The sequence below is a fragment of the Genypterus blacodes genome, unplaced genomic scaffold, assembly GCF_046128005.1.
Source record: "Genypterus blacodes isolate CSIRO-AG114 ecotype Tasmania unplaced genomic scaffold, CSIRO-AGI_Gbla_v1 ptg000021l_1, whole genome shotgun sequence".
In the NCBI taxonomy this organism is placed as follows: domain Eukaryota; kingdom Metazoa; phylum Chordata; class Actinopteri; order Ophidiiformes; family Ophidiidae; genus Genypterus; species Genypterus blacodes.
This window is the reverse complement of record NW_027466834.1, coordinates 2,169,973-2,192,500: the sequence shown is the minus strand read 5'-3', so window position 1 is coordinate 2,192,500 and position 22,528 is coordinate 2,169,973. Positions and strand designations below refer to the sequence as shown.

Here is a 22,528-nt window from a genome sequence, read left to right as displayed (position 1 = left end):
GCAGTATGTTCTCATGCACGAATTACAGCCAGGAGGAGGTATCAAAGGTGGAAAAGACAGAATACAGCTCTTATTAAGCATTATATTGCATGTGGTGCTCATTGGCCTGTTCATTTTACATCCTTTATTTGCAAGCTGAGTTTAAGCCTGAATGTAACTGAAAATGATATCCTGGGGTTCAGCTCCAGTGAGCCCTGATGCTCTCCCACGAAATCTGTGACTCTGCACACTGGATTTTGACTATCACGGTTGGTTGATCATGATACATTGTTATCTGTCATTTGAGTATGAACGATAGACATAGTAATTGTGTTTCTGTTTTGAATTTATAGCGCATTGGATTGATCAGCAATTCAAAGAGATTGTTATGTGAAAACCAAACAAAAGTATTTGGGCAAAGTTTGAAAATGTAAGAATCTGCAGCTTAAATAGTTTGTTTGAACTGATTCATGAATGGCATTTTCTGGGTATATGACATTTTGAATCTTTTCTTTGTATACCTGAAGGTGTGGTGTGCCGTTCATGTTTGATGTTGTGTTTGTGTGACTCACTGAGTTGCCTTTGTTCTGCATGAGGTCCTGCTGCTCTGGTATGATAGGAGAGGACTTCAGAGGCGGGGAGAGGGTGAGGTCCCGATGAAGAGGCCCTGAATCTACCCTCTCCCCTGGTCGCAGACTTTCAAGCTTGTCTTTGCTCCCCTCCCTCCCTTCTTTCCCCTCCCTCGCCTCCCTCCCATTGCGGTTCTTGTGCCTCTGTCGCTGTGCGGCGTGCGAGCGGCCCTCTCCGTGAGCGTGCCCATGCCTCTCCTCACCGTGCCCATGGGGCACGTTGGTACTGGAGTCTCTGGGCTGTAAAGGTTTCATCTCCATCTCATAGTTGCTCATTTTCTCCTCATCCTGCTCCAGCAGCCGCCCCCCCCTGCCGTGCACGCTCCTGTGACCTGACGTCCAAGAGGCGGACGAAGACGACTCCATCCATCTGTCCCCCCTGGTCTGCCTGTGATTGGATGAGCCGTGCTCCCGAGACCTGTGATTGGAGGAGTTGTGTTTATGTCCGTTGGCTCGGCTCGCTCCTCGTCCGCTGACAGCACCCCCTCCCCTCGACAACATCCCTCTCCTCTTGTCCTCACTCCAGCTGTTGGACCGTGGGTGCTCTCCTTTCCCACCTCCTCCCTCAACTCCTCCACTCCCACCCTCCATCAAAACCTGGATCTCCGTCTGCCCTCCGCCGCCCCCTTTCTCACCCCTCTCTCCTGCCTCCTTTCCTCTGTCCCCGTGATCTACTGCGCTCTGACGGTGGAAGCGGGCACTCTTGCGTTGTGACGACCGGTTCGGGGGAGTAGGTGTGTGGGGAGGCGAGGATGAAGGGGGGCTGAGGTCAGGCGTGACTGCGTCATTGGAGGGGTCATCAGAGCCACCGCTCTTCACATAGAGGTCAGGGCTGTCAGCAGTACCGGCACTACTGGACATCCCCTCACCCTCCACCTCGCTGGACACCTGTCGCTTTGGACGCTGAACCTCCACGCCTGCAAGAGAATGAAAGCTGCTCAGATATTTCCTGGGGTTATATAGTCACAATTTCAGTTTCCAGCTAATTGTATCTCCATAATTCCTCAGGCATTTAACACACAATCTGACATGTATTTGTCTGAATTACATACATTCTGACACAAGAGATACACACAGGGACACATGCAATGAGCTACTCAGATTCGTAGTGTTTGCAGGCAGCACGGGTTAGCAGAGTAGCATCACTGCAGCCAACACTAACATAGGTTAAAACAAATGTATAATCCTTGTATTCATGAATTTTTAACTGTAAGCAAACGCAAACATGCTGCCAGTGACAAAAGTACAAATAAAAGTATTTCATTTAAATGGGTTAAACAAAACAAATTTAGATTCTAAATTCCGTCTCCTAAATTGTAGGAGAGTGGTAAACATTTGCTCTGCACACGGGAGTAATTTGAATTAAAATAATGGAACCTGATGTGTCTGTGCGATAACACAGGCTGTGTTTCGGCTGCAGAGAGGAACAATCAGTCTCTTCTCAGGTATCTGTGTGTGAGCTTACAGTGTGTGTGTGTGTGTCATGAAATCTTAGTATGTGAGTGTATGTGTGTCACGGTGCTGTGGGTTGGCTTCCTGCAGTGCTATAGGTGTGAGTGACAGAGGAATAAACAATAAGCTGGAGGGAGGTTGACTCTGACCTTTACCTCTCAGTCCACGATGGGACTTTACAAGTGTGAGTGTGTTTAGCAGTTCTCTGTGTGTGTATCTTTGTGTGTGCGTCTGTGTGTGTGTGCCCACCATTTCCCGAGTGTTGGAAGGAAGGGGAGAACTGCTTGGCAGTGACTCTGGCCATGCGACTCTCCTCCTGGGCTTTGTGAGCTGCTCCTACCGCTGCCTCTGCTTTACCCTGAGCGTGGGCCGTCCTGACAGACAGAAGACGAGGGACAGCGTGAAGACGACATGAGAATAACGTAGAATTAATAAGAACATTTTGTAACGTGTCGACACCAGCATGCAACACTTGTTAATTGACCTGCCAGCACACCAGCATAAGTACAAGACAAGAGAGTGAGCAGGAGGGAGTGGGTTTAACCAGGTAACATCTGAAAGGTCCCGTGTTTTCACTCATTTTGAAGCGTTCCAAAAAAGATCCGTAAATGAAAATAAGAGTGGAAATCTGTATACGTCCCTGAACAGATGATGTAACCGAGGGATCCAAAGGCAGTTTCAAAGGCAGGTTTTGGTACTTTAGCAAGGAAGGATACTTCAATGGTAAATTAGGCCCAAAATCAGCCAGATCATCTTGTAGTGTGTCTCTGACTTTAGTAAAACATGAGCAGATGTGTGTAAGTGTGCAGCTTGTGTAAGACACATTTGAATATGTACATCAGTATTATCTGTCAATTTTCATTAATAAAGGCACACAAAGTATTTCTATGTATGAAAAAGAGGGAGAAAATCAAACAGCAGAGTGCAACATTTTTAATGTTTACAGGTGCATGATGCTTCTGAGAATCAGCTTACTATCACAATCTCTCTCTCGCTCGCTCTCTCTTTTTCTCTTTCTTTTTCTCTCTCTCGTTCTCTCTCTACCCAGTCTCTATTGAACCCTCTTCTTATCTGTATGTGTCCCTTGTTCCGCGTGTCTGTCTGTCTGTCTTTCTTTCTTTCTTTCTTTCTTTCTTTCTTTCTGTCTTGTTCTATCAAATGGATCTTTTCTCTCAATTACAGCTCTCTTCTCACTTTTGTCTATCACTCCATCAATCTGTCTTTCTTTGTCTTTTCCAAGGACTCCCGACACATGTACAAAAGCTCTCCACCCCCCACCCCCTCTCAGGACAGTAACAGTCTTGATGCAGTGTTGCATGTCGATGCCTATTGATTTTCGCCTCTCTAGCTCTCTGTTTCTCTTTGCCTTGCTCTGTGCTCTCTGCCAGCGGCGCTGCTGTGTGCCAGGCCCACAGTACACTCAACACCACAGCACACTGGATATACGTGTGTGTGTGTGTGTGTGTGTGTGTGTGTGTGTGTGTGTGTGTGTGTGTGTGTGTGTGTGTGTGTGTGTGTGTGTGTGTGTTGGTTGGTTAAGAGTGAGGTGAAGAGGAAGGAGAGAGCAGAAGAGTGTGTGTTAGTGTTTCCGTTGCATTAACAGTTTTGGACACCTGCTTTCCATCCAAACACACACTTGCTAATCTGATCTCTGACCTGCCTGGCACCTTGGTTTGATGAGGAAAGAGGAAGAAGAGAATAAAAGAAGAGGGAGGTGATTGAAGGGGGGAGCACAAAGAGCGTGAAAGAGGGTGGAGGTGTAATGATGACCTGTATGAGGACAGACTACAATCTGAGACAAAAGATGGCAGGTTGATAGATGTTTGTTTGAAGAAGCCACTACATTTTGATGCAATCCGGGTACTTTTTATAATTATTTCTCGACATTATGAGACGCAAAAACCCAAGATAAATAGATAATGGTGCTAATGTGATCAAAGCCCAATGCACAATGACACCAGGTGAGGCCTGACAAAGCATTTTTTGGCTCCCAGGAGGACTGAAGCGTTTCATTCTGTAGCATAAGAGCACATTTCATCACTCAGGCCTGAAGAGATACAGGTACAGCTGCTCACCTCTGCCACGAGCGTATCAATGTGACAGAGCTGCTTTTAGGGGATAGACGGAGGAAAGGACAACATAAGAGCGGTGGAGGAGAGCAAGAAAAAGAAAGAGAGACAGAGAGTGAGAGAGAGACTATTCCATCATCTCCCATCATTACCCTGAACTAGCTGCGGATGATGTGGATCATTCATCTCTGAGCGGTTCGCATCACTGCTGTGTGTGTGTGTGTGTGTGTGTGTGTGTGTGTGTGTGTGTGTGTGTGTGTGTGTGTGTGTGTGTGTGTGTGTGTTTTAAATGAATGTGTCCATCCAGGGCAAAGTCCAGATTTACGGCAATGTCACCCCAGTACCCTTGAGCAAGTGCCTCAGCCAGCCTCAGGGCACTGTGATGTAGCTGAGCACATTATGGATGCTTTTAACAAAGTGGTCCAACAGGTCGCTTGTGAGCTACCAGTAGCTCCCCACCCGTTTCTGAGTAGCTCGCGAAAGGTTCAAAGAATACGTACATTTGACAGCACAATGTCACTTGGCAAAGCTGTTTAAATTTCTAGTGTTCATGTTTTTCAGGACAAGTTACGCACCCACACCTCAGAGTTAATAAGGAAACCTTATTAGACACGCGTGTACGGTAATGTGAATTAAAACCGCTGAGTTAAGTAAACCATATGGCTTATTGAACATGCTTACTTGAACCACTGAGTTAGTCAAGAATATGACAAATATTGTTTACTAAACACGTTTGTACTCAACATAACAAGGACGAAGTCGCCGGCATGTTTATGGAAAGATCTTCCTATTTCAGCTCCTAGCACCCAAACTTCACCAGGACGCATGAGAGAATTATTTATCCGGCCGGTAATGTATTCTTGGGAGATGTGAGTATTCTCGGTTTGAACGAATAACATAACATCAAAGTAATTAAAGAGCGTAAATTCAATACTAAATGAATCCCAAATTCCCTAACTAATAGAATGATCTAAAACAAAAACTTCTTATTCTAAGCAGACCATTGGCGATCTATTTACAGAATCAACCGATCAGAGACTAAATTATCACTAGCAAACAAATATTTTATCTTATGGAGTCAGATAAACGAGATCATTAAACTAGAACAATAAATTCAAGTCTTCGATTTGGAGATTCAACTAGCCTTCCCCGCTATTATTGGTTGCCGTAGTTGGACCAAGGGCAGGACTTCCGGGTTTTACAGCTGGAAGAAGCAGCATTTGGATGCATTTTAACAATTGTGACAACATAAAGGCAGAATGCAGAAGTCACGTCGAGCAGGGTCCACAAAAAACCTTCACAGACATGAGAACTGTGCATCCAACAGTGCAGTTGAAAGAAAAAATAAGCTCCATCCAGGCTCTCAATCCAAGTTCCATGTTCTTCCAAAGAGGAAAACATGCCATTCCAAAACTGTACGACAGAGAATGTGTTTCACTGCAAGAACATTCCAAAACTATTTTAATTCCTCATGAACATAGCACCACACTCTCTGTCATCTCACTAACATCGGAACAGACTGAATGCATGTGAAGTACAGATGATATGGGAACTACAGGGAATTCCATGAATTACAGGGAATGTGGAGGAAAATTGTGACAGTGATATGTGGACAGACAAATGTGAAATACGCACAACAGGTTTAGTATTGGTAAAATAGTAAAATAAGTAACTAATAGTATAAAAAAATAATAACATGGTTTTGTTTTCTATGAGATTAATATGATGTGTATCTATTAGTGTGAGCTTGACACTGAAAATGTATACAGAAAAAAACAAGCTTATGTTGCTGAATTGAAGTGCATTTTGATACAAAATGTGAGTGTTGGATATCGACATTTTGTAAATGTTCACACAAAAGACGCTTATTCAGCTGGTTTGGGTGGAGAATCAGCAATTTGGATAAATGTCACTAATAATGTAAAACATGAGTAGCTCTCTGACACTTTTATTTTGTCAAAGTAGAGTTTCAAAGAGAGAAAAGTTTGGAGACCACTGTTTTAACACACATGAGGCTAATTACTTTTGTTTCAGCACAAAAAGTGGGACATTTTCATTCAAAATAGAGAAAATAGTTTTGAAGCTGAAATGTTGATGTCTTTGCTCTGAAAGGATAAGTTCTGTGTGGTGTGTCAGTTGAAACAAGGAAAAATCGTACCTGTTATTTATCTTTAATTAAACAGTCCTGGAGATTGAACATTTACGCTGGTGACAGTAAATTCTATTCCACAATTTCCATTCAGCACAGAAAAACTCTGGGTTATATTTTTAGGAGTTTGTTTCACGCTGACGGTCCAAAAAGAGCCTCTGCAGCAATTATTCCTGAGACTGTTTCACTAGCAAAGATTCTGTGGGTGTTTTCCACAAGGAAACACCCTGCTGCTCTCTACTGCAACACACACACACACACACACACACACACACACACAGAGAAGAGAGAGAGAGAGAGAAAGAGAGAGAGAGAGAGAGAGAGAGAGAGAGAGAGAGACAGAGAGAGAGAGAGAGAGAGAGAGAGAGAGAGAGAGAGAGAGAGAGAGAGAGAGAGAGAGAGAGAGATCTGTCTGTAGGGATGTGAACAGGTGAGGAACGTCCTTGCTAAAGGGTCGTTTTGAATCTTGAAGATGTCTGCGATATTTGGTGTTCACTTATGAGGTGTGTAGTAGATCCATAGTGTGTAGAATGGAGCCGAGTGTTTTCATCCTAAGAAGGCTTATTGGCTGTCTGATGGAGAGAGAGAGAGGGGGGGGGGGGGGGCTAAATGTTGCCATTCATTTTAGGATTGGTCACATTTTAATGGTGTAAATGCTTCCAGAATGCATTGCCAGAACCACATATGTCACCAGCTGTCATCATGCAGACACTAACGACTCTAATCAAAGCAAAAGGATTTCACAACTTTGTTAACAGTCAACTCAGTAACACCTGCACACATTTATGAGTGGCGGATGAAAGACTCTTAAATGTAGTTTGAATCCTGTCACTCAGCTGAATAACAAATGTTATCAAACTGGCTAAAATGTTTATAAGCATAATAGAAAGGTAGTTGACTCAGTTTCTCAGTCATACTCCATCTGACATAAAAGCCACGTTTTTTTTTTTATTTCTAAGAGGGTCAGTGCACATTATTGATTTTTCTTCCAGAGTTACAGAGCGGAGAACCAGAATGCCAACACAACAATATTAAGAGTTCCTTTAATAAATAACAATGCAGAATCTGTGAAATGTTAGTTCGCACCTAGGCATTCAAACTGCTCCCATGTGGTCAAACTAAAACCAAATATTGATCAAAAAGTGAAGCCGTGTGTTCAGTCAAGCCGCTTGATAATTGCATCTCTGATCATGTCAAGTCAAAGTGCATGTATAATGTGTCAAAATGTGAATTTGTAAAGATTTTGAGTAAAGATTTGAAGTTCACAGTGACAGATGAGTTAGATGAGCAGCTGTGGTTAGCAGACTTTCATTGGGACTAATAGGATCTGGACAGATACAGCTCAGCTCAGCTCAGCCTGCAGCACGCACAGCCTACATGTGTGCAGAGACCAGCGTGTATGCACGGCAACCTGCGAGCACAGGACAAAAAGCAGGTGTGTGTGTGTGTGTGTGTGTGTGTGTGTGTGTCTGTGTGTGTGTGTGTGTGTGGAGGGGTTTATGTGTTGTGTGTGTAGTCCAGCTTCACTGTTCAAGCAAACCAACTTAATGCATAAATCTCTAATCTATCTAATTATATAAATGGAGAAAATGGCACAAATGTTCGGGCGGAACAGGAATTGTGTCTTCTGCGTGTTCTCCCTCTCCCTCTCCCTCTCTCTCTCTCCCTGTCCCTCTCTCTCCCTCCCTTGCATTCCTGTATAGCAAAGGTCTGTCCTGTAGGTTCCTGCCATGTGATCAGTTGCTGTAACAAAAACAGTATTGCTTTTCCATATCACATGCAGTAAACAAATGCATAAGATGGTTGCTGCCCATAATGTTCGTGTGCAACCCATATTACATTATTGATCTGCTCCAAGGTCAAATGCTCATTAGCTGTGACCCTTTTTCAGACAGCTGGTTCGACAGCTTCTCATTCTCTAACTGTGTCACTATCCAGCTGTTGCAAAGCTGCATTCACTCTGCAAGAACCCATCAGCAACAGTTTCTGTTTCCTGTCTTCCTCCGTTGTTTTAGTTTTGTAGTCACAGCGTGTGAGGTATCAATTCTAGAAAGCTTGTTCACAAAACAAGTGTTACAACACAACAACAGCGACAAACAGATTGAGATGAGACATTTTAACACCTGTCACATGTCGCTTGTATACCTCAGGATCTGTTATCCCTGTGGTCCACTCACAGCTTCATGCTAAGCTGTGACACTTTTAGCTGCAGGGTGAATGTAACTTCCCATGTAACATGTTGCAAGATTGAAATCCAGCACAAAACATCAGATCAAATCTTACATGAAGACATTTTGTTGACAGACGCACATCAGAGTGAGTTAGACTGGAATTGTAGCATAAATACAGGCAGGTGCTCCTTTTCTCATTTGGGAAGAATCCTGCTCATGTCTGCAAATTCAGTTCAGGCACAAATATTGTTTACTACACGCAAATGTTTTTTAATAAATTGAATCGATGGCAAACTTCAGTCTGTGTGTTAGTATATTTATATATTAAAAATTCAATGCAGCCCAGAAGGGCAACAAAGCAGAGTTTGGGTGAGTTTGGTGTCTCTCTTCCATCCTCTCTCATCATATACCTCAGATATTGGCCGGGTGCATTTAAGGTGGCAAATCTGAGGTTTTGTCTGTGAGTCTGGGAAGTTCTCCCCCGTCTCTCTTAACTACCTCAGAGCCTGGCGAGAGGTGTGAGGTGAAGTGGGAGGTGGGAGGGAGGTGTTTTATATTGTTTTTTATGCTTCTAATGTGTTTTGCCTTTATGTATTTCTTATTTATTCACATTTGTACATAAACACCTTGCTTCATTTATTTTCTGTCAGGTTTTGATAATATGACTTGATTCACGCTGAGAAAAATATAACCTGGAGAACAGGCAGGCAAGTGTTTGTGTCATTTTGAGAATAAATGAAGAGCGAAGAGCTTTTGAAAAACAGATTTCTGGTTTTATAAAATGGTAAACCTTCTCTTTTGCTTTTTTTACTACGCATTCCCAGTAAGTATACATCAAAACAAAATAAATAAAATAAAACAGACAGAACTAACTAATTATTTTTAAATAATTGGATCTGGAATGCATAGAAATATGGAAGTACTGGCCAATATTTTTCCCTCTACAGGCACGACGGCTTCATGCTGCGATTGGCTGCATGGGGAGAGACGAGTAAATAAGGAGAAGCTGCATTTCTCTCTCAAGTTCCCTGCTTTCTGCCCAGCACTCTGTCCAACGCTGCACAGAGAGACATGAAGGTGTCGGGGCTGTTATACCAGTTACTGAGAGAGAGAGAGAGGGAGAGAGGGAGAGAGGGAGAGAGAGAGAGAGAGAGAGAGAGAGAGAGAGAGAGAGAGAGAGAGAGAACAATACACACAGAGGACACAGAATTCCTGTTCCGCCCACCTACACTGCCACCCCAAAAAGTCAACATTTTTGCCATTTCCTCCATTTATATAATTATAATCGTGTTGAAAAATTACGATATGCACACACTCACACACACATTCAAGCACACACACACACACACACACATACACACACACACACACACACACACACACACACACACACACACCTGCCCTTTCTATGACAGCAAGCTTTCTGCTCCAATTTCCATTGTGTTGCTACTTCAACTTCAAGATGGACCCATGTTTCTTTATGAACGAGCTTAATCTCAAATGAAGTTGCTTTCAAGGAAACAGATTTATTCAATGCCAGTGCAGCTTTAGGGGAACTGAGAAAGAGATTTCCCTTGAATCTACTCTTTAACTTTTCAGACCTGGCAAGGGAGAAAAAAATGCCCTCATTCAGTGGAGAGAAATTCATCTGTGTAATGGGAATAGAGTGGAGCTGGCAGCCACATACAGTAGTAGCTGAAGTCTTATCCCTGGGCTGGTCGCCATGGTGTAATGATCTGCAACAAACTCACCCTCAGACAATTTTAATTCCTGGTTCGACCCTTGCAGCTCATACCCTGCGGCTCTGACAGCAAGCACTGCATCTTTAAATACGCTTTGTTTTCCCACAGAAGCGCAGTCACACGGCTCTGTAACCTTGTTCCTCTCAGACAACAAGGTCTGCGAGCAAAATAGGTCATGGGCCTACTTCTGATGAGTCTTCACATGACTTGAGTGTCGATGAGTATCCATGACAACAGGTCCCATTTACTCCATCTCTGGGTTCTGAGCTTCAAAACCTTTGCTTTATATTCCAGACCTTCTCAGCCTCTGTACAAAATTACTGGCCACCATTAACATCATAACCCATAACTCTGCTCATTGTTATAGTTCAGCCAACCAGGGCCAAAAACAGACACATGGTGCCATCAGACAGGTGGGAACAGAACAGCAGAATATTACACACACATTACACACACATGGCACAAAAACATCAGATCAATATATCTACACATGACTTGATGCTCAGAATGAAATAAATTGTATATGATGGGGCGTTAACATGTTATCATGGTGATTTCAATGTTATTATAGAGTTTGAATATTAAGTATTGATTTAAGTGGAGTATAATCAAAGGTTTTACACGCATGTAAACCAGCATGCAAACAGCTGGATTGTGGATAACATGTCATGAGTACCAACGATCAGGGCACCTAGACTCTGCTGACATTTGTATTCTTCAACATCTAGGAAATGAGGGTGCAGTGGCGGCTGTTGTGAATGTAAATGCACATCGTGTGGAATCACATTCACACTATTAAAATATGACTATGCAAGGATGGAGTTGATTCAAATGCAATTACAAGCCACACCGTGGCCAATTCCTTCAAACAAAGGTAAGTGAGGAAGGAAGGAAGGAAAGAAGGATGGAAGATACATGGAAAGATACCTGGACAGAGCGATCTCGGCCTTCTGCCGGGCGATATCGGCTGCCTTCTGCGCTCCCTCCACGGCTCGGTCCACCTTCTCTCTGATCTTGCTGGCCCTCAGAGGGATCAGGTTCTTCCTCTTGCCACTCACCAGGATGTTCTGCTTATACTTCCCTTCCTCCTTCGTGCCGTCGGGGAAGGTGGTGCACCCGTAGCCGTGGCGCTTGTTGCTGAGCCACTCCCCCTCGTACTGCAATCCGTCAGACCGCTGACTGATACCAAAGCCTGTCCTCTTGTCATTTTTCCACTCCCCGCAGTAGGTCTCTGTTGCTGTGGCATCCACGTCATCGTCTGCAGCAGCCAAGTCTGCATCTGTCTCTCCGAGGCTGGAAAGGTGAAGGGTCACATTGGTGGGTCAACAGTTAAATTCACATGATTGGCTGCACCAGCTGAGATGATGACATGGAGGCTGGTTGATGATTGGTCACGTGGTTCACATTTGAATGGAATAAAATGAGGGAAATCACCATAATGTGACAGTTTACATTACAGACTTTACTGACGAGAGGTGTGAGGTGTATTCTCCCTCCAACTGCTCCTTTTTGTGGCTTTATTGATCCCTAAATGAGAAGTTTACTTTCCTCTGCCACAATCAGGATCAGCAAACAATACGTCTCCACCGGTGTCAGCAGGGATTGGGGAGTTTCTGGGGAGAGCCTCACCTAGTTGGGCCTGACGGGCAGATTGCTGCTTTCTTTCTTTCATATGTTTTCACTGGCCTGGTATGTAGACGATAAGAATACCATATAAAGCAGCTAAACTACAGTCCAATTCATAGTAAATAATTCAGTAATTGTACTTAATTACATGTAGATCTATAAATGTGTTGTCTTATATTCATACAAGAGTAAGGTAAGTTAAGCTTGTAGGAAAATGTTTACTGTACTTTCTAAAGGGCAGAATCATCATTTAGGGCCAACAAATATACAGTTAGTCTGCAGAATGCTGAATTGGACATGGAGACATGTAGAAAAGCACATATAGCTCATGATCACAAAAGACCCCACAGAAGGAAAATATCTCTTGTTTGCTGATCACAATCACTCCACTGGCTTCTACATTGTTGGTAATGTTGACACAAAAACAAATGATAGTGAAAAGATTGATTTCACATAGTTACCAACAATTGTACAGAGCGGAAACACTGACTGCTGCTTCATTCATCTATGTTGCCGATACATTAATATGAGCTGATAAGCAGCTGTCCGCCGCTTCACCAGCAAATAGGTTGAGAGTGCAGACTCATGACATGAGCATTGAACAGCTGTTTGTAGTAATTAGTGCCTTAAAAATAAGTTGTACCTGCTTTCTGATTCTGAACTGATTCACTGTGATAAATCCAATGAATCTGCTGTAATGTTTCTGTCTGTCTCAAGATGTCTCTCTGAGTTGGAATGACTGGGCTGAGGGCGGAGCAGAGAGACGAGGAACGCAGGCTTATGGCCAGATGGCAATTAGTTTCCCTGGAAATGTTTGTATCAAGCACAGGCCAGCTGATTAGTCAGCAGGCCTACAGTAGGTCAGTCATAAAACACTTAAGAAGGAACTCATTGTGTGGCTTTGAACTGATTGCTTTCTCTCTACATCCTCATCTCTCCTCTTCCTCCCCTTTCACCGTTCCCCACGTTTTCACTCCTGATGCATTAGCCTTTGCATTACCTGATGGTAGAGTTGATATCAGAGGCTGCAGAGGACACAGTACTCATCCCAGCCTCGCTCCTGAACGAGCTCTGTTTGGACCTCTGGGACGCCAGTGAGCTCCTGGACTCCGACTTCCTCAGCTTGAGCCCAGACAGGATCGATCTGCGGAACAGCCCGCCCTTCCTCTTCCCCTTGAGCAGCTCGGACTCGCTGTGAGCCGTCAGCACGAAGCCTCCGCGAGAAACCGCTGGGCTGCTCCCACTGCTGCCCGTGCTGCACATGGACACGCTGGTCATCAGGGTGCCAGGCCCAGGGGGTGGAACGGGAACTACAGCGCCGGTCCGGTCCAACAGAGCCGTGCCATTGCTGTGCTCTGAACCGGAACGCAGAGAGTTTATGGAGGTGCGAAGTGGTGAGCGAATGACGGCTGCCATGCCATAGGGGACACTCTGACGGACACCGTAGCCGTGCCGCATCCCACCAACCCACTGACCCTGGAAGGTTCCTGGAAGAAAGAGAACAAATCGAGTTCTAGACTTGATATGAAATATATATAGATATTTGTTCTGCATGGGCCTGGAACCAAAGCACAGCGCTGATGCTCTTTGATACGTTTGTGCAAAGATTTATCTACATTACATTTATCTACACACAAGTGTTTGGGCAAAGAATGTGGAGAAAGTTTTTGTCTTTTAAAACTGAAATACGACGCTACAACTTCTGTTTTTTAACCATAAATGAGATACTGTATGTTCATATGTACCAGCAAGTATTTGTGCTATGTGTCTCACGCCAAACAAGCCTGTTGTTTTCGACTGTGAGTGTGTGAGTTTGGGTCCTAGATTCTGGTCTTCCTCAACACTGCATATTTTCCATCTGTCCCCAATCTATCTTCACTAAAATCGCTACATCAGATGAGTGAAGCACATAGACCTTTCCAACGGTCAGTTGCTCTCTTGTGGGAGGCAGACATGAGTGTATCTCTTGCATTATGGTAGTTGAAGCTGTCAGTAATAGTTCAGAACAAAGGCTCTAAAATGTCTGATGAGGATGAAGGAGCATGTGACACAAACCTGAAACCTTTAAGTCCATTACTGCCACAAAGTTGAAGTTATTGTGTCATAGTATACAGTTTTAATGAATATTGTCCAAAGTCTTTGTCTATTTTAGTTAGGAGCATGTGTTGGTCCCTGTCCATTCATTCATCTAATCTCCACACAATCACAGACGCAGCGTAATAGTCCTTAGATCTCCACCATGCTGAAAAGTAGGGCATCTAAGTGTGTGTGTGTGTGTGTGTGTGTGTGTGTGTGTGTGTTGCTGTCACACTCAAACGGAAGTGTGTGTTTGAACAGCAGTGCAACTGATCCATCCCGCTTGCCTGTACCTATGATGTCACAGGGCTGTGATTCATTCTGTAGCAAACGCACTTACTCTGACCAAACAACATGACCATATAAGGACTGTAAGCATGTTCTGTCTCTCATACATACACACACACTCACACTCACAAGTGTTAGTATAGCGCAAAATGTGGAATGAAGCCAATATCATCTAGTTACTTACAGGCAAAGTTGGGCTCATGCAAGCATGAACACAAAGACACAGTCACACAGATACAAACACACATACATACATGACATCGCTAGAGGGGTTTTGTGATGTTTTAAGGCATTCACGAATTAATTAAACATCTAAGTCTTCCATATTGATATTTCAGAGTTACAGGAAGTCTTAAGCTACTGACGTTCTTGTTCACTGGTGCACTCCGCTGCCTTTCACACACGTGTAGCTGCGTCTTTAAAGCACGCAGTGTTGGCGTGGCGGCACAGACTCTAAGTGGATTTAGTAAATACGCCCAGAGTGTTGTTTTGTTATGGAGTGAAAGTGGTTTAGCATCAGGCTCTGTCCTCTTCTTGATAGTCACATTCTGCCTCTCATCCCTCATTCACACACATGTATTCACACACAGAATAACAGACACTATGTCAGACAGCCCGCCAGCACATCTGGTCAGGCCTTTGTAATCGTGTCAGCACACAGCTGCTCGACCATATGACAGACAGATCAAAGAACACACAAACACTCAAACAACAGTGTGACCAGATTAGCATGTCATCACACACACACACCAGAGTGAGACGGAGAGTGAGACAAGGTCGAAGAGACAGACAAGTCTCATCTGAGTGTAAACTGCTGACCGTGCAGAAAGAGTTTGAGGTAGACAAACAGGTAAACAGACACGTTTATCTGAGTAACTACTTGACTCTGTTTGCCTATCAGATTACATTTCTGATATTGTAAATGCTGAAATAAATACTGTTGCTGTTTGTAATTACATATACCCAAATTCAGTGCAGTAAAACCAAAAGTAAACACACAATATGTCCCGTTTGCCTGGTGTGGTCATTTGTTGCATCATAATGGCCACATACAGTTGTCGTCTTTGACACGTGATATGATGTGAGCTAAATAAATCATTTGTAGGAATGAAGGAGCCAGTCAATGTTGTACAAAGTTTCCAATTTTCTATTCTGTGTATAGTAACTAATACTGATACATTTTTGTCAAATTGTTGTAAAACAAAAGATAAAATAAGTAAAATACACAAGTGTTGGAAGCATTGTGTGGGTTTAAGCTTTGTATTGATGTTTCTTAGGAGTATATGATAAAGTTCATTCACCCAACAGACAGGTTCAAGAATCAGTGTATGTATGCCAACGGAAACATTAGGAAACAGAGAGAGGAGACATTCCGCAGCAGATGTTTTTCACTCTAAACCTGAAACGGTTTCGTCAAAACCTGCACCCCCAGCCAAAAGAGAATCCACTGTACAACTCACACGTCAAAACGATTTCACCGATTCTGCCTTGAGGCCAACAGGAAGCACTCATATGGGTCTATACCCTCAACTGAGCTACAGTGGGCACAAGGCAGCAGTATGGAAAGAGTTAAAGCAGAGAGGCCAAAGCTGCAGAGCACAGACGCAACGTGATGTGATCAAATGCCAACCCCCAGGCCCATATAAAAATTGTCTGTATGAGGTTAAGATTAGAACTTTAAGGCAACAATGATGACTGGCAAAGTTTGTAATCTGTGTGCCACCTAGGGACACAGATTGCAAAGCGCAGAGCGCCTGTTTGAGGTCTCCTGACTTAGACCTCACTTGAAGAGGCTGCCACTCTTCATCAGTTGCCGCAGCAGGCCGGCCACACTGGCAAACCCAGCAACAAATTGGCCTTAATAACAGGCTAATCCTAGGAATGCCCACAATGGCCAGAGATTAGTTGGAGGGGGGCAATCCCATACAGCAGCAATTTAGTTGTGCTCTGTCATGACGTTGGCCTGGTTAACCGGTTGCCCCAGGTGGGACACGTCCCCTCTCAACAGCTTGCACTTTTTTCTTGGCGGAGCTGCAGTCCAGCACTTTTGATCCGGCTCAGCGCCTCCTGTAAGTAGTCCAATGCTGCATCAAAGCTTGTGCTGTGTACAAGCTGGTCATAGTGTATACACCAACATGCACTGTACCAGGCAGTGGTCAGGGGGACGCTTTAGAGGACCCGCTCCATTAGTCTCTCAAAAGTGGCAGACGCATTACAGAGACCAAAAGACATTGTGGTTAATTGCCACAAACCACGGCCTGTGGTGAAGGCGGTCTTGGGCTCTGGAGCTACGGCCACATGCCAATATCCACTCTGTGGGTCAAAGGACCCCCAGAGTGGGGCCCACAGATCCACATCTATACGACATATGTGACATTATTTTCTGGTGTTTTATGATCTTGGTTATCAGGTATGAGGAAGGCTGGGAGAGAAATATGCACCAGCATTGCTGCCCTGTTTAGAGAGTTTAGAGGTCAGATATTTCTGAGAATGACACCCCTGAAGAAAATTATTAGGACAAGCTTGAATAATATATGTTGTAAAACACTGCAGATATATTAGAGGACTTGATGACCCACTTGAAAATAGGATCAATTGAATCCTACTTCCAACACGAATATGAGCCACAGCTATGATTCGAATGTTGCTGTCATGAGCCAAAAGAAGACGCTGACTCCATGTATCACATCTCAATGGAGCTTATTGTTTTTGAAGTATTTTAAAATGTGAAATAGATTTTTCCCCAAAGACAAGGATGAAGTGTTTGCATCCATTGGTCTGTTTGCGTTTTTATCACCTGGTGGAAGAATCCATTTTACTGTGGTGATGATCCACATCCAGGACCGGGTCCAGGAATTTTTTTGATGTGAGATTTGGCATTTTGTAATAGTTTAGCAAAAGTAATATAGCTCATTAATATCTCAGTGACAATAAGGCATATGTATAGCATGATAAACCGTAAAATAAAGCAACTAAGCACTATTTTGACTATTATCAATATTATTAACATCAATAAGTGGAATAACTACCGTAAGTTGGCAAACTGAGAGGTTCTTTTGGGATAAGTGGCTGCGTAATGCTAGAAAACAAGGAATCGGTTCCAGGGCTTCGAGCAACTGTCAGTCCATGAAATGTGTCATGTTTTCTGTTTCAACATTTCAGTACATTTGACTGTTTATGTAGCATTGAATACAGGATGTTTGAGTGGTATAATACCAGCACTTCTGACTACAATGATTCAGTGTGTGCGTTTGTGTGTGTGCGGTAATCAGTCAGCTTAGCTCTTCATCTCAGTAAACACCATTAGCCTGGAAGGCCAAGCCAGCCAATCAGAGCCCTGTAAAGCCAGTGGGTAGCCAATAGCAGCAAGGAGCACTGAGTCCCTCGTGACACGGTGACCTGCTGCATGTCGGTGAGCGTTGCTATGGAAACCCTCCTGTACAGAGCAGCTCCACGCAGTGGAGCGAGGGAGGAAGGAGAGAATAAAAGAGAGAGAGAGGTAGGAGGAGAAGAGAAAAAGTGAGGGAGGAAAATAGATATCGGCAAATGGAAGAGAGGAGTGAAAAGCCAAACATCGGTGATATCAGCAGATTTGTATACATTCCTGCAAACTGCTTTTGTTGCCGTAGGTTGGCATAATATCGATGCACATGTGGATACTTTACTTTACAGAATGAATGATCCATTCATTTGCCCGTGTCACCTGAGAGTTTAAGAAAGTGTCTTTGTTTGCTTTGCTTTGTTTAAGTTTTCAAAACATCTTCACCACTGATCTAAATCCAGTTTGAGCTTTCAAATGGTTTAGCTTTTAGGAGAAAAAGATCCAAGTAAGATAAGAATAAATGGAAGAATGCGTGCAGGACAAGATATAACCATTCTATTATTTCAAAGCAAATTCACATTTATGGATCAAAAGCATTTGGGCCTTTTATATCTACAAAGGACTGATATGGATCACTCCTTACTTGGCACAAAACTGGATTGGAACATTGTTGCAAAAACATTATTTTGATTTAAATGAGCCATAAAAGCACTTTGTAAGTGTTTCTAGGAGCTACATTAAATACCTGCTCTGCCTTACTTAAAAGGAGGATGCATTTAAGCGCCACACCACACAGACTGATGGTAAGCTCAGAGAACTCTGATCTGTTCCCCCTTTGTTAGGTGGATCTGAAATGTAGTGGGCGTGATCAAAGCTGCAGGTTTCCCTGGTCAGGTTTTACAGCAATTTAACAGATCACGAAAACAGTGGCGTGCAACCAAACACATTTATCATGCATGGCTATTTTTACCACCTCACTCATTCACAGCTCTAAACCTACTCAACCAGATACTGAAATTCATCTACATGCCAAAAATATAATTATCACTATAGATTTTAATCTTCGTCACATTCTCTAAAGATCATAATATTTTGGAGCGAGAGTCTGTGTATGAAGGTTTGGACATGATACAGTCAATTTGTTACCCACTTATTGTTGATTAAGTGAGTAACAAGTTGACTGTAAATTTATTTCGCCATTGATAAAGTACAAAGACTTGCTGGTTTCCTGTTCTACTCCTGTGTCATGTCCAAACCTTCATACACAGACTCTACACAGAGTAGAGTTTAGCTTTGCCCCTAAATAATATAACAAACTGTTTCAGCACTGCAGTCAGTGTGGACGAAGTGTTTCCCTGCTATTATTTTTTGTCTTTAGATTGTACAAGAGATAAGAGAGATGCTTTATTTTGTCAGATCATACGCAATTCCATACAATGTTAGCACACGTAATTTGAAATTCTTCTTGGGGTGCCATTCTCAGAAATATCTGACCTCTGACCTCTCAGGGGGTCTATATTGCGTTTACAGTAGACTGAAATATCCTGGCTAAAAACAAATTTACACAGGCTCCATTTAGATTTAACACATGGGATTGACATTAAATTGTATTTTTGATTATCACAAGTAGCTCAGGAGCCAAATTGGAATCCACCGCAAGTTAAAGTCAGGATTATCTGCTGAGCAAGAGATTAAGAGTTGATTCAGACCCAAAGATTCTCCAGGTCAGCCAACCAAAGTAGGGTTAAGGTACAAAGTTGGCTCTGAGACTACAGGCTTATGGTTAGGGGCAGCTTTTGGCTCAATACCATTTTACTATCAGAATATTAATTTACCACAGATACAGAAATGTTGAGCATCAGAAGCAGAAGGGTGAGTGTGGATCTGAATGGGAGGATTTTGGGGTGGTTCTGACCGAATGTAGGGCTCTATGGATCAGCTTTGGAAAACATAGAAATTGTAGTAACTGGACGTAGTAGAATTTGTGGTATTTCAGCAGCAAACGTAAACAGAGTAGAGTTACTGTAGATTTAGTGTAAGCAGTCTGACACTGCAATGATGTGCATACTGAAGCAGCTCTCTGCCTGTGACTCCCTCATTTATCAGTCCCTCCAGCTTTTTAAAATTCTGGGATTGCAGGATTCATAGCAAATTCTAAGAAATGCATTTTTTGTTTTGCAATGCTGCATAATTTTCCATTTTACCAAATAATTACTTCCATTTTAGCAGACAAATTTCACAACACAAGCAAATATTATCAAAATCATGAGTGAGAAACACATTCATCACAGAGCAAACTGGAGCATTCACATTTGCTCCCATTGAGCTCATCAACTCACCCCACAGCACCTACACAAAGTGTTACATAGGTCTATTTCAACTTTGTGAATATAAATAAAAAGTGTAAAAGATAATGGAAAAAGAAACTTTGCCGCAAAATTCGGGAAATTATCGCAAAAACATTTGTGATTTGGATCGCAAAAATCACAAAAACTTCTGGGTGAATTGATTTACAGGCTGCATGACTATGAGCTCGTGTTCTAGATGCTGTCCACCCTGCTGATTGGCAGGCTGCCCAAAACTCGTAGCTAATAATGAAGAACATGGAAGCACCACATCACCAAATCCTGCAAATCTATAGTTAATATATTTTTTAGGGTTACAGGTAGGATTAGGAACTTACAACCATACAGCTATATTCATACAGCAATACACACACCCTCCTCCTGCTGCAAGGCTGTACCTTCGCCTTGCTCCGGGGCAGCTGAGTTATTAATTTTGAAGACGATAGACCTGAGCTAAATTATACAATGTGGAAAGGGGTAGAATTTAGTACAAGATAACCTCAGGATAAAACCTTGGTTGAGTCAGTGAGCCACGGCGAGGTGAAGCGTACAGTATAACACTGACACAATGGAGCAATAGGTCATTGGGATGATTATTATAAAGGAGAGGTATTCCCCTTTGGGACACTTAAGTATCCATCAGTTTGAGCTCTTCTGGTTCCTTTCTGTTGAATATGCTACAAACAGAAGTTTAACATACATTTTATTACGTAATAGATGTGCAGTATGTAAAGGGCAAGCATTATTTAAATAAAGCCACTGTGTACTGGACACTACTGTGCCTTTCAATACCGTCGATTTCTGGCACTTTTGAAATTCGTTTTCTGATTAGGAAACTCTGACCTAATAATCACGACAACCACATATCCTTCAATAATCAGCTCCTTTAATTGATTCATTCGTCCATCATCCATTACATCTGTCCATCTCTCTGCCCCTCTCCCTCCATCCGTGCCTCCCATCTGTCAAGCCATCTATCAAGCTGACTTCTGCTCCTTTGTCCTCTTTCAACCCCATAACCAGTCTGGTCTGAGGATACTGTTATGAGGTTCCTTTGGACAATGATAGAGAGACAGAGCGAGAGCGAGAGCAAAGGGTCCAGATCAGTATAGCCTGCTAGTAGTAGAGTTACGTAACATGGAATTTAACTGCATGCATGTTACTGTTCCGTTGCTCTGCAAGAGTTATTGCGTATTCTGAAATATACTCAATACAAAGATGTTTTTCAATCATACACACACAACACGTTATTTGTCTAACTGACTTGCTGAACACATAGAACATTGTAGGGACCCTACAACTGCAGCATATTTGGTAACCAAATACTCAAACACCAATTTGGAGAGATGATTAAATCATTCTCAAATCTCAAATCCCTCAAATGATACTCTGGGCCCTATTTATTTATTTGTCTTAGACCTATGAAGTCGCTTTGGAGACCAATATTTTCATCCATTTCACAGTTTGGTTTATCTCTGTCATGGAAACTAAACCCTTGTTTGTGCCTGGAGAGTGCTTCAGGTCTAAACCATGTAAATTCAACCTTAAACAACAGAGTCAGATACTGATCAGATAGTCTCAATGTAAAAATGTATATTCATCGTCTGTGTTGTATCTGATAAAGTCTTTCATAGCATGTAGGAGTTACATGGCTGCCAGTGTCCTCCACTGTGCCTCCAAACCTTTACTCGTCCCTTAAGGCTGTGTGGCCTGAATTTCTGGCCTCCAAACACACACTGAGTCCTGATACAGCCGAACTGAGGTGTGATGACAGAGAAAGAAAAAGCAGAAGAAGAAGTAGACACCTAAAAAAGAGATGATTTGTAAGTCCCGAGACACTGACCCATCCTTGACGCAGTCATGTGTGGACCAGTTGCTGAGATAGGATGACCTAAGAAGACCTTCAGACCAGCTCCTCATCCTCTATATCTGCCAGCTCCTTGCCTGTCTCTGGTCCATTATCCACCGACCACAGCTACTTTTTGCAGAGGACACTTGTCAGTCACTCTCAGATGACAGACGGTGGTTCACCCACATAAACACACACACACCCTGCATCTGCTGTGTCCTCCCTCCCTCTTACCTCCATCAGAGTAAGTCTCTGTGCCGTATCCGTCCTGCAGCCCGTTGTTCCAGGTCCCCTCGTACTTCCCGCTCGTCCCCGTGCTCTCCCGCATGCCATAGCGTCCCTTAAAGCCGTGCGTCCACTCGCCCTTGTACACCCAGCGGCCTTTGTTCTCAACTCCCACGCCGTGTCTCTTTCCCTGGGCCCAGGTGCCCTGGTAGGTGTTCCCACTGGGCCAAGTGTAGATGCCCAACAGCTCGAAGCCATGAGCCCAGGAGCCGCAGTACTCGCCCTGGCCCTTGGGTCCCGTGCAGATCCCATGGCCATGTGCCTTGCCCTCCTCCCACCCTCCGCAGTATGACCCCCCATCATCAAAGTTGAACCTGCCGCCAGTGGACATGCATGAAACAGGTCTTGGCAATTCCCCTGAAGTGTCAACAAAAAGAAAAAAGAAAGAAAAAAACGAAAGAGGGAAAAAGATGGACAGGTTGCTCGCTAAAAACAGTCCATGGCGCTGCGTTTGAGGTGTGAGGCGAGTGAGGTCAGGGGTGAGGAAGAGGAGAAGGTAGGAGGGAGTGGGAGAAGCTCCCACACAGATTGCACAATGCCACCCTC

At 43.4% G+C, this 22,528-nt stretch overlaps 1 protein-coding gene and 1 long non-coding RNA gene across 3 annotated transcripts in view; one reads left to right on the top strand and one right to left on the bottom strand.

Annotated features, from left to right (window-relative positions):
* The window catches only part of jph3b (junctophilin 3b), a 26,845-nt gene extending 4,368 nt beyond the window's left edge, over positions 1-22,477 (bottom strand). The window contains exons 1-6 of one of the 2 annotated variants that reach the window (XM_076142368.1): positions 21,932-22,408; positions 13,085-13,304; positions 12,818-13,054; positions 11,119-11,484; positions 2,310-2,434; positions 552-1,525 (exon numbers count right to left, since the gene is read on the bottom strand). In XM_076142368.1, coding sequence (XP_075998483.1) covers positions 552-1,525; positions 2,310-2,434; positions 11,119-11,484; positions 12,818-13,054; positions 13,085-13,304; positions 21,932-22,313 — 2,304 coding nt within the window. In that variant the 5' untranslated portion in view covers positions 22,314-22,408. Of the gene's footprint in view, positions 1-551; positions 1,526-2,309; positions 2,435-11,118; positions 11,485-12,817; positions 13,305-21,931 lie in introns of both variants that reach the window. The other variant, XM_076142369.1, reaches the window with a different exon arrangement.
* The window catches only part of LOC142991870 (uncharacterized), a 271,893-nt gene that overhangs the window by 138,295 nt on the left and 111,070 nt on the right, over positions 1-22,528 (top strand). The window lies entirely within an intron of this gene.